Source organism: Alligator sinensis, unplaced genomic scaffold (genome assembly GCF_000455745.1).
Source record: "Alligator sinensis unplaced genomic scaffold, ASM45574v1 scaffold983_1, whole genome shotgun sequence".
In the NCBI taxonomy this organism is placed as follows: domain Eukaryota; kingdom Metazoa; phylum Chordata; order Crocodylia; family Alligatoridae; genus Alligator; species Alligator sinensis.
Window position 1 is genome coordinate 1,430,374 of NW_005842015.1, and position 12,891 is coordinate 1,443,264.

Sequence of the window (12,891 nt, forward strand, 5' to 3'; positions counted from 1 at the left end):
GGAGTAGTACGCTCGAGCTAGAATCAGTCACGGAGGCGTAATGGTTGATTGAAAAGATTATTTACTTACACCGGAGATGGTCGCGGTGCAGGCTGGACAGTTTCCAGGTACAGCTCCGCTTCAATCCTCGTTGGAGGACTCTAAAACTCGGTTCCCAGGATCCTCGGAGTGGTTCAGACTCCACGGTTTCGATAACTGGGTTCTAGGGTAGGGATTCGTCTGGACTGCGATCGGTGACGGGGAGAGGCTAGAGGCCGTCGGTCCGGAGTTTGCTAGGCTCCGGGGGTTCGGCAATTGGAGCCTCTATTGCCTTCTTAAGAAAGACGCGCTGGGTTCGAAAGGACCCACAGCGCTTAGAGATCCGTCTCTCCGTCTCTCTCTCCGTCTCTCTCTCCGTCTTTCTCTCCAACTTGGGCGGAAACCACCCAAGCCTTTTGTACGGCTAGCAAGCCAATAGCTAGCCGCCACGTGTGCCTAAATTAAGACCGGCCAATAATGTGGCTCAAATCTTAATACAAATGGCAGGAACTCCTTTGCAGCGTGCATCACTAAACGCAAGAGTAATGCACAATGCAAAGAAGGCTACAGATCGGCAGGAAACACTTTTCTGCACGCGGGTTCTCTCTCTATAACAACGGAACACTCCGTCGTGCAAAAGAGCTGCAATTCGGCGGGAACATAATTTAGCGGTGCCGAAGCGCACACAATCAAAAAATCCACAACTTTGGGTTGTGACAGGTGTTACTGGTAACAATTTACCATTAATTATCATTGACTCTCACTTTCACAAGTTGTGTAGGCGTGGGGTCTATTGAAAGACGTTTCTCACTTGACGGCAGATGTAACCAGAACAAAATTGCAAACCCTAGAAATCAATGTTCACCAGAGCGCCCCAAGGGATGATGACTAGGTCGAATGGTCATAAACTACTACAAGACCGTTTCAGGCTGGACATAAGGAAGAATTTCTTTACTGTCCAAGCCCCCAAGGTCTGGAACAGCCTGCCACCGGAGGTGGTTCAAGCGCCTACATTGAACACCTTCAAGAGCAAACTGGATGCTTATCTTGCTGGGATCCTATGACCCCAGCTGACTTCCTACCCTTTGGGCAGGGGGCTGGACTCGATGATCTTCCGAGGTCCCTTCCAGCCCTAATGTCTATGAAATCTATGAAATGCTCAGAACATATGACCTGCTCACATCAGTAACAGAGATCACATAGCGATATGATTGGTGGAGATCTGTTGAGCTCCCTTCCAACTGTAAGCGCAGTTTGCTTGCGCGTATATGTTGTCACATTTTGTCCTTGCTTTGCATTACCATAACTTGAAGTCAGAAAGCATAAATGTAATTTTATTTATTGCAACCCCATCTGCTGATGTTGTGGCCCCATTTGGGGTTGTGATGCACAGTTTGGGAACTGCTGGCATAGGGAGAAGTGTATACTCCACATTAGTACATAGCTTTTTTCCAGCTCAAAGGCTATGCTCTTAAATAGAGTAAAATGTCGTAAGTACAGTGGGTACCAGTAGCAGCCTAACCAGGACATTGTGAAACTCAGCAGTTGAGAAGCTGAGTCCCTATACTCCCCATGTACTGAGTTCTGTAGGGCTGGGCTAGACTCCCCCAGCAAACTAATTTAAAGCTAGCTTTGGTATATTTATACCTACTGTATGCAGTGTGGTCACAGTGGAGTGACTGCAATGAAGACATAGCCAGTTTCATTACAATTAACAATTGTTGTAGTTTGTGTTGAATTTGGGCTGAATTTGAACCACAGTAAAAGGGTATTTCCTGTTATTAGTCCTCATAGCCATCTAATTTCCCTTATAAGTTATACTTTAAATATACCCCTCTTACTAACAGGGATAATGCCAAATCATATCTTTTCAAAGATTTAATGTATATCCCTACAGCCCTCCATAGCTTTGTTAGTTGTTATATATACTGGTGCAGGGTAATGAGTGCTGAACTCGAAAAGCAACATTTGCTTCTGCTCCTTCAGAGGAATGCATGTGCTTTTGTGTTGGCTGACAACTTCTGTGTAAATTATACAACTTCCTTTTCAAAATGATTTCAGTGTGTGGATGAAGAATTTCATTATTTAGACCTCCCAAATCTCATTTAAGTATTAAAATGATTTGCTAATAAAAGATTTGTGACTGTAGTAAGGCTTGCCCAGAAGAGCATTTCCTTCCTTAGCAAATACCTTGTAAAATGAGTTCTTATAAGGAGCATATTTTTCCTTAATCTTTTCAAGGTATGCTGTGCATGGGCAGTCCAGCTGGCCATTCAGAATCACAAAATAGATCTGTTAGCTTAAATCTCACATTAATGAAATACACATTTCAAATTTGTGAGTGTCTATTTCTATCAGTGACAAAAACAAAGACTGAAATATTTACAAGCCTAAAATCTGTAGAGTGAAATTCATTTTATGGGTCAAATATTAATTCCATGTGAACCACATGTTAATTTGTTTCTTTCTATTCCTTATTTACCAAGAATAACAACTTTATTGATATACATTGGTGGGAGGGTTTTTTTAGGCTTCTCATTAATCTAAGCATTTGACTTACTTTATTTATTTGAATCCAAGAGGGTTCCCTGCCCCATTCAACATGGGTGGAGGAAGACATCTTGTCTTAGATTTGAGTATGGCCCAGGGCAAAGTGGCTCCTGTGGCTTTGGCAACTCTGACTCCAACCTGGGGAAAATTGTTTGGTATAGGAAGGGGAGGAGAGGAGCAAACATGGTGGGAATTTTGCGGTGGCAGGGAAGCTGCTGCAGGGCTGGAGCTGCCAACACTGCTGTCTAGCCACTACTTTGTGCTCTGGGCTAAAGCTGGAGTCAGAGCTGCTGCATAAGGTAAACCATTAGGAGTGGGGCAAGTGGCAAGGGGGCAGGCTTAGGGACAGGCACTTGTATCAGGCACCAGGGAGGACAAGTGGTCAGGGGATCAGGCACCCAAGGGGAAGAGAGGGAGCAAGGAACACTCTGCTTCCCCTACTGCTGCTGCTTTCCCTGCTGCAGTGGTGCAGGGGATGAATTTATGACAGCCCTCCAAGAATTATTCTATATGTGGAAAATTATAACAATCGTCCATGTATAGAATCTAATTATTGGGAGGTCATCTTAATTTAAAGTTGTCTTAGTTTCAGGTAAATACAGTATTTAAGTATACAAAGGAACTGTCATGACTTTAGACTTTTCTCTTGCTGATTTGATTAATTTTGCTGAACTTTAAAATTTCCCACCATTAGCTCGCAATTATGTTTTAAAGGGTCAAATAAAACTAAAATCGGTCTCTACTGGTATTTGTATACCATTTTGTATTTCCATGTTCTCCGGGAGGAGAAAGGTTGTAAGCAGAAGTCCTTTCAGTGTTACACCTATTAATTGATTTAATTGACTAATATTTCCTTCTTTTTTTCCTTTGTGTTTCAAATGAAAGCAAGGGAAGAAATCATAGGCAGTCTGTGGGGACTGTTTAGCAGTAGAATCATTCCATTACATTTAAACAGTGATTTATTTCCCTTTGGGAAATAGGCTACTCTGAAAAATCAGTCTCAGCCAGTTATGCTTGCACATATTTAGGAAAAAAAAGTTCTCTTTCTGGAAAATACCTATGTGTTCTTGCAATTATTGTTTCCTCTCCCCCCCCCCCTCGAAACTGTTATGCTCTGACAATAGATTTAATGTTTTAGAAACCAGCAACGTAGAACAAGATTAACATATTGCCTCAGAAGTTTAAAAAACATGGTTCACTGAGATTTGAAGGCAGGAACATTCTAATCTTGACACTACTTTATTAAGTGTTAGTTAACGATCAAAATATTGTATGAACATGGAAAGGATGGAATCCTGAACTGTTTATAGAAAAAGTTAATGCTGTATGCTAATGTTATATGCACAGATTCCATAATTTCCATTACCTGCAGTGCTGTATACATGGTACCTTGTAATTAGCCTCAGCACTTGCGAGTGCCACAAAACTCCTTTTCCTTGGAAGATGGCATGCTTTTTAGAAATAAATGGATACGTGGTACTTGTAAAGCTCATGTCTGCTTTGTATATACAGAACTGTGATGTCAGAGAATCAAAGAAGGGGTATGCATCTCTTCTGTCCATTAGTGCAACTATTCATAAGAATACCTATTGCAAATAGGCACCCTATAGAATATGTATAGGGACCATGGAGATTATAGCTTCACCACTGTAAGATAAGCATTCTGCAGCAATCGGGGGGAAAGTGGGCATCAAACTAGGATACTACACACAGACTCCAGTCCTGCAAAAATTAATGTACATGCTTAACTTCATATGATGTGGGTAATCCCATTATAATTAATAGCCATGGTACATGATGCTAAGTCATGTAAGTCTTTGCAGGGCCAGAATTTCTTTGCTAAGAGAGAATAGTACTGATTAGGCTCAGTAAGGATGGAAGATTCTTTACAACTGCTAATAAATTATCCCTCCTCCCCCATGGAAAAGAGCAAGTTCTGTACCTTAGCATAGTTCTCTTGCGTTTTTTTTTTCTCCCAGAAACTTATCATGGGGGAAAATAGCCCTTATAATAGCTTCTAACAAATTTTTATGAATGTTTGTTACATCAGATCAACTATTTTTTAAAATATTTTTTCCTCAAGTTTGCTGTCTATTTATAGTAGAAACCGAGAAGGGGAATAAAGTAATTAAAATTATTAATTTGGGGAAAATCTATTTGGTCATACAATATCTTCTTTTTATTTTAATTCTTATCCTGTACCTCTGTCTTTACAGCTTTCAACTACAGTTTTATTCTGAGCATTAGTGAAGAGGAAGCCAGGGTGAAGGCTTTGCACGAGTACCTCAGCACTCATAGTTATATCCAGGGGTTCACTTTTTCACATGCAGATGTGGAAGTATTTCGAAAAATTTCAGGCCCACCAGTGGACCAGTATTTCCATGTTGTCCGGTGGTACAGGCACATAGAAGCAATCTATGATGGCAGCAACGACAATATTGAGTCTTGTAAACTTCAAACAAGTGAGTAATGACATTGGTGGACAGGTTACAGATGAGTAGGTATTTTATTTATTGATTGCCAAAAACTTTAATAAGTGCCTCTGTCATACTCTGGGTACTTTTACACAATTTAAAAGCTTACAGTATCAAAACACTATTCAAAATATATATGGTAGACTGTATACCCCTCCATTAATCAGCCCACCAGCAAACATAAAATGAACACTGACCCTCTTCAGCTTTGAATTCCTAACAAAGAAAGGGCTAATTTGTTCCAAAAGTCCAAAAATCTAACAAATTTGGTTGCTAATGGAACAAGGAAGGAAGCAAGCCCCAAACCAATGGGTCCTCACTGAGAGCATTTTGCCAGCATTTACCATTATGTCTGTACCGTGGGAATTGGTTGGTTCTTCTGAGCACAACTATGACAGTATAATAGTGAATAGATAGGTTGTCTTCTATGTAACTAGATCAGAAATGCTTAGGGCTTCAAAGGTAAAACCAGCATTTTGAACTCCACCTGGAAATCCACAGCCCTTAGTTTAATAGGTCTAGTACTGTAGTACTGACAGTACTTGTGAGATGTGCTTCTGACATGAGGCTTCATTTAAAAAGATACTGTATTCATTCTGCACAGTTTCCAGATATTCTCAGGGTATAGTTCCAGGGTAAGCACATTTCAGTAATCTATCTTCAAAGTGACAAAAGCTATGAATATCTGTAGCAAGGTCCATGTCTAGAAAACATAGCCTCATTTGCCAAATTCAAGTATGATAAAAAGAAATAGGATTCCATGAGCACAGTGAAGACATAACACCATATAGCTTCTTAGTAAATCTTGTAGTGGCCTTATAGCCATATAGAAAAAAAGGAGGAACAGAGTGGAACAGCATGAAAAGGCCCTGGAATTGACAGCAATTGTCTATCACTACCCTACCTATAAAAAGGAGTGAACGCATTTCAGACTAATTGCATCCACTTCAGGTAGACACTTTCATGTGTGCTATTACCTTATTTACTCAAATCCAAAACAGGGTTTTTCCCATCAGTCAACGGGGAAAGACTACTCATTTTGGATCTGAGTACCAGTGATCCAGCTCTGCCCCAGTCCTGACCTTGGCCTGGGGATACAGCTGGGGCTGCTGCTGCCATTGCTGCTTAGAGCCATGGAGTCGGCAGCAATTTGGTGTATGCAGATCAGGGGCCAGGGGGTGGGTCCAGGATGAGAGACAGAGGGTTTGGGATGGGTAAAGGATGGGCAGCAGCACGGGTGGGATGGTCAGGGTTCTGGCAGGGGATGGAGCAGCAGCTTGAGTGGGGGATGGAGGACACCCCCCACATCTGTACCCGGGGTAGGCACAGCCTGAGGCTGCTGCCCAGGGTGGGGCTTGGGGCCACAATGCGTGGCTGCAGTGCCCCAGCCAGAAGCAGGATGGGGCTGCAGGTGGCTTGTGAGGGGGAAGGCCAACTTTCCGCTGCCACGTGCACTCCCAAGGAGCAGGGGGGACCCGCGTCCTCTAGATCTATACCAGGGGCAGATGTAGGCTGTGGGCTTGAGCTCCTGCCCTGCTTCCCTCCCCTGGGGCTTCCAGAGCCTGGCAGGTGCAACCTGGCACAGCTGAGGGAAGTGGGGCTTCCTCACCACTTCTTGGCCCCCCGCTACCCCAGCGACGCGCCTCCTGCATGCAGGACTTCACTGAGGGCAGCAGAGCAGGACTGCGCCCCTCAAAGCACCAGCACGAGCAGGGGTTGCACTGGCAGGGCAGTGTGAGGGCAAGAAACGACAAGGTTTTTTGTGGAACTCCTCCGCTTCTTGCAGCACTGGGTTGCGGGAGGGGAGCAGGATGGCAGGGAAGAGTGGCGAGAAGCTGCAGGCCCACTGCCCTGCTGCCCTGCTTCCCTCCCCTGCTACCTGACATGGTTGGGAACAGTGGGGCTGTGCAGGGATCTCCTAGTGGCTGCTCACCCTGCGCTGCCCTGACGATACTCCTCCTGCACATGGGGCTACACTGAAGGAAGCGGCGGCAGGCATGGGAGGCACGTCTCCAGGGCAGCAGGGGGGCAAGGAGATCCCCACACAGCCCTGCTGTTCCTAGCCGTACCGAGTCGTGCCTGTGGGGCTGCAGAGGCCCTGTGGGAGGGAAGCAGGGTGGGAGCTTGAGCCTGCAGCTTGCCCCACACACAGATCTGGGGCACATGGGTTCCACTTGACAGTGAAAGACACAAAGTGCCTGGCCAGATGCATGTGGACCGCGAGCAGCACTCTGGGCCCTTAAGGGAAGCTGCATATGGAGGCACCAAGCCTGGTCAGGCCAATGGCACTGCTGGAGGTCCATGTGCTGCCAGCTGGGCACTCCACGTGGTTCACCAACACCTCCCTGCTCCCTCAGTCCCCAGCCAGCTTCCCCCCCAGCCCTGCCCCACAACCCCCCAGACCTCTGCAAGCCCTATTTACCTGCCTTACAGGCTCCAGCAGGAAAGTGAGCCAGAAATAAGCCTTCGGACTAAGAGCCTCAGGCCCTGCTCTTCCCCCTCTCCCTCCACCTCTGGGCAGGGTTGGGGGTTTCCGGCCCCTTTTGCAATCAGCCCATGTAGGCTGGAACTCAGCCTGCAGAGCTCTTTGCAAAAGGGGGAAATCTACAGCTTTCTTTGCTAAAAGGAAAAATCCTCATTTTCTCTGATTAAAAACAGGAACTCTGTGGTTTTCTCCGTTTTTGCATGAGAAATGGAAAACCCGGATCCCTGGTGATCAAGCAGCAGCATGGGTCAGGAGGTGGAGAAGCAGTGTGCTTGGGGATGGGGCAACTGCACATGCTGCTGCCCTATCTCCTGACCCACACTGCTGCTGCTTTCTCTCCTGATCCACACAGGAATCGCTTAGAAGCATGAGTCAGTGTGGGGCAGAAGTGCAGGTTAGGGGATGCGGCAGCAGTGTGTTAGGAGGTGGGACAGCAGTGCATCCTGCTGACTGGGCAGCAGGACCTGTGGGGGATCAGGTAGGGGGTAGGGCAGGAACACAAATGGGGGATCAGGTGGCAACGGGTTTGGTGGAGGGGGACAAGCCAGGAGGCATGGGGATGGGGGATAAGTAGCAAGGGTGCAGGGATAAGGGGGCAAGTGATGGGGGAGCAAGGTGCAGGGGTCATGATGCCTTCCCTCACCTGTGGTTGGGGACAAATTTAAAACAACCCTCCAGTAATTAGACTTTATACATGGAAAATTATACATTTATAATTTTTTATTTATATTATCTAATTATTGGGAGTCATCTTAAATTCTTATTTGTCTTGGATTTAGATAAATACAGTAATAAAGTTTTATAGTGGACCTAGGTATTATGTAGCTTAGTTGATGGATGCAGAGCTATTTGAAATATTAAGTCTGTTTGCTTATTTGCTTGCTTAATAGTTTATTTATTTAGTTGTGCTTTAAAGAGAACTTATTGACGGTACAGGAATTAACCACAGGAAAAGTAGCAAGGATAGCAGAATATCGACTTGGCTTAGCAGGTTGCTCTTCAGTGAACTAAAACAAAAAAAATGGAAGCTTACAATAAGTGAAAACTTGGACAAATGACTAGGGAGGAGTATAAGAGTATTCTTTGGGCATGCAGAGATGAAATCATGAAGGCCAAAGTGCAATTGGAGTTGCAGCCACTTGGGGACATGAAGTGTAACAAGAAAGTTTCTACAAGTATGTCAGCAACAAGAGGAAGATCAGGGAAAGTGTGGGTCCCTTACTGAATGGGGGAGGCAACCTAGTGACAGATGATACGGAAAAGGCTGAAGTGCTCAATGCCTGTTTTACCTCAGTATTCACAGGCAGGGTCAGCTACCAAACTACTGCACCTGTCAGCACAGTTCAGGGAGGAGGTGAACAGTCAACAGTGGCAAAAGAAAAGGTTAGGGACCACTTCAAGAAGCTGGGCACGTACAAGTCCATGGGGCCGGATGCAATGCACCTGAGGGTGCTGAGGGAGTTGGCCAATGTAATTGCAAAGCCACTGGTTGTTATCTTTGAAAACTCATGACAATCAGGAGAGGTCCCAAATGATTGGAAAAGGGCAAATATGGTGTCCATCTTTAAGAAAGAGAAGAAGGAGGATCTGGGGAACTACATGCCAGTCAGCCTCACCTCAGTCCCCCAAAAAATCATGGAGCAGGTCCTCAAGTAATCCGTTTCTAAGCGCTTGCAGAAGAAGGTGATTAGGAAAATTCAGCAGGGATGCACCAAGGGCAAGTTATGTCTGACCAACCTGATTGCCTTCTGTGATGAGATGACTGGTTTGGTGGATGCAGGGAAATCAGTAGATGTGATATACCTTGACGTTAGCAGACTTTCAGTACGGTCACGCACAACATCCTTGCAAGCTGAGGAAGAATGGGTTGAGTGAATGACTGTAAGGTGGATAGAAAATTGGCTGGATTGTGGGGCACAAAGGGTAGTAATCAATGGCTCAATGTCTAATGGGCAGACAATATCAAGTGGAGTGCCCCAGGGATCAGTCCTAGGGCTGGTTTTGTTCTATATCTTCAACAATCTGGAAGGTGGAATGGAGTGCACCTTCAGCAAGTTTGCAGATGGCTCCAAGCTGAGTGGAGTAGTAAATATGCTGGAGGGTTTGGATTCAGAGACCTAGACAAATTTCAGGATTGGATTAAAAGAAATCTTATGGAGTTCAATAAGGACAAGTGCAAAGTCCTGCACTTGGGACAAAACAATTGTATTTGCCGGTACAGACTGGGGACTGACCGGCTAAGCAGAAGCTCTGCAAAAAGGGACCTGAGGGTTACAGTCAACAGTAAGCTGAATATGACACAACAGTGTGCCCTTGTTGTGAAGAAGTTTAACAGCATAGCGGGCTGCATTAGTAAGTGTTGCAGCAGATCGGGGGAAGTCATTTTTCCACTCTATTTGGCGCTGGTAAGGCCACATTTGGAGTACTGTATCCAGTTTTGGGCCTCCCACTACAGAAAGGATGTGTACAAATTGGAGAAAGTCCAGTGGAGGGTAACAAAAATGGTTAAAGGGCTGGGGCACATGACTTAATGGGCACATGACTACATGAGACACTGACTGCACAGTAGCCTGATACTACTGTGCAGTAGCACTGCGTGGCAAAAACCGTGCCGAGACGCTGCTGCACATTAGTATTAGGCTACTCAGCAGTAGCATCACTTTAAAGGCATTTGCTGGTGCTACTGCGCAGTATTAGGGAAGTATTGGATTCAGATTCAGCCAATTCAGAGGACAGTGATTCAATTTGGAGATTCAGATCACTATCCTGAATTGATTCAGCTGAATCAGCTTTAGAAGTTTCGGTGCTGATTCGGAGAGATTTGGTGATTTGGATCAGCTGGGGAGAGGCAGGCATAGCCGGGTGGCTCCTCCAGCTGTGCCTGCCCCTCCCCAACCCGGGGGAAACCCCCCCGTGGCCCCCTTGTTTAGCCCCGTCCCCCGCCCAGCCTCAGCCTCAGCCTAGACCCGGCACTTTAAAAAAAAAAAAAAAGAAAAGAAAAAAAGCCCTGAGCTCACTGGCTGCAGGAGCAGCAATTGGGGCTGCTGGGCGCCTCTTCCCCCCCCGGGTGCAGTGCAGGGCAGTGGGGATCGTCCCCCCCCTCCCCCAACCTGGCACCTGCATGGCAGCTGCCTCATGGCATGAGTGCAGCGTGGCTGGGCAGGGCGCTGTGTGGGAGCTGGGGCCACTGGGGCTGAGTGCTCCTGGGCTCCAGCTGACTGCTGGAGCCACCTCAGCTCCCAAACAGCACACAGTGCCGTGCCGAGCTGTGCTGCACCCACACCATAGGGCAGCTGCCATGTGGTTGCCAAGCTAGGTGGGGGGGAGCGATCCTCACTGCCCTACACTGCGTGAGGGGCTCTGTCACGAGGGGCTCTGTCAGAGGCTCCCAATTGCCGCTGCCAGAGCCAGTGAATATAGGGCTTTTTTTTCTTTTTGTTAACGTGCTTCCCTTTCCCAACCCCAATAGACTTACCAGCTGGAGGCAGCCTGTTTAGTCTATGGCTGAATCTGAATCAGCTGAATCTTTTCCAGATCTTTTTTCAAATTGATTTGGATGCTTCAGATCAATTCGGAGCTTTTACTTGGTCTCCCCATTTGTTTTGGATTTGGAGATTTGGTCCCCAAATCGGGCTGAAACTCCTCTGAATCGAATCAGCTACCAAAGCTTCGCACAGCCCTACTGCGCAGTAACTCTGGTTAGTGTGTGTTTATTTAGTACTTGTATAAGCAAGTACTAAAGAAATGTGCAGTAACCACTGCTCAGTAGCATCTCATGTAGACATGTCCAGTGAGGAGAGGCTGAGGGAACGGCTTATTTAGTCTGGAGCAGAGAAGACTGAGAGGGGATTTAATAGCAGTCTTCAACTACCTGAAAGGTGGCTCTAAAAAGGATGGAGCTAGACTGTTCTCAGTGGTGGCAAATGACAGAGCAAGGAGCAATGGTCTCAAGTTGCAGCAAGGGAAGTTTAGGCTAGATATTAGGAAAAACTTTCTCACTAGGAGGGTACTAAAGCACTAGAATAGGTTACCCAGAGAGGGGGTGGAATCTTCATCCTTTGAGATTTTTAAGACCTGGGTGCACAAAGTTTTGTCTGGGAGGATCTGGTTTGGGATGGACCTGTTTTGAGCAAGCGGTTTGGACTAGATGACCTCCTGAGGTCCCTTCCAATCCTAATTTTCTATTATTCTATTTCAGACTACAGAAATTGGTGACTGGTAATTTAATAATGGAAAATGGAACCATTAGGTATAAGATGCTTATAGCTTTTTGTTTTGTCCTTGCAAATATCAGGTTTATCAGACTATTAATAGAAAGAAAATAAAAGTAAGTGTTTTTACTGGTCTATGGTAATAAGCCAAGTATTTGTCCTTTAAGATTATTATTAACACGAGGAGTGAATATTGTAAACAGTGTAGATTTGTCTCAGTAATTGAACAGATCGTGCTAACATAGAGAGGAAGTTCTAACAGGCTGGTCAAGGTCATTTTGTAACCTCTTATTGCTCATATTTTTAAGAGCTGTATCATTCTTAGATGCTTACCTAGGACGCAGCTGACCTAACATACTTTTCAAAGCAAGATCCCTGCACAAGGAGTTGTGTAATAATTATAACAGTTATTAATAATAGCATGTAGCTCTTTTCACTGTCCCAAATATCAGATATTTTGTTGATGCAATTTGAGGCAAGCTAGTAAAGAACACCTCTCCCCTCTAGCTAGGTAACTGTTCAAAAAGGGAGTGGAGGATGCATATATATTTTCTTATATATTTACATATATTGTATTGTGAACTTTTACAGTCGCTTATTGTAATTCTCAGTTGAAATAATCACAGGCAGGTGATACCCAGGGAAACAGTGGGCATCTTGAGACACAAAAAGAACTATGTGGGATAGCATTTTTCACTATGAGTTACCACCCAGTCTCTACTCACTGTCTTTTGCTCAAGATTTTTGATGGGTGTTACTCTAACACAGGCTTGTCCAACATGCGGCCCGCTAAGCCGTTTTCTGTGACCCGCGGTGCTGCAACCGGAAACGAAAGTAAACACTGTTTACTTTCGTTCCCACCCCTTGTCCCTCCCCCGGCCCCTCAGCAGCTTCCTAATGGCTACTGAAGGGCTGGGGAAGGGACAGGGTTCCCACACGCACCGCGTCAGCTTGACGTTGCCGACGCGGTGCATGTGGGAAGAGGAGTAGCCATGTGCCAGTCGGGACAGGATGAGCCCGGCCAGAGCAGCAGGGGCCTCAGCTGCACTTTCCCCCTACCTGTGCTGGTCAGTCTCGAGTGGTACACGGCTCCGCCGCCGCCTCTGCTGGCTGATGCCGACCTGGGCAGGTCTGTGCCATCCGGAGCAGCATG

The 12,891-nt window shown here is 45.9% G+C and overlaps 1 protein-coding gene across 2 annotated transcripts in view; it reads left to right on the forward strand.

The window, feature by feature from the left end:
- CARS (cysteinyl-tRNA synthetase) overlaps window positions 1-12,891 on the forward strand; it is a 66,010-nt gene that overhangs the window by 6,426 nt on the left and 46,693 nt on the right. The window contains exon 2 of one of the 2 annotated variants that reach the window (XM_006022027.3): window positions 4,785-5,030. The exons of the other annotated variant lie outside the window; for it this stretch is intronic. Within the exon in view, the coding sequence (XP_006022089.1) occupies window positions 4,785-5,030 (246 nt within the window). The remainder of the gene's footprint in view (window positions 1-4,784; window positions 5,031-12,891) is intronic. 2 annotated transcript variants of the gene reach the window in all.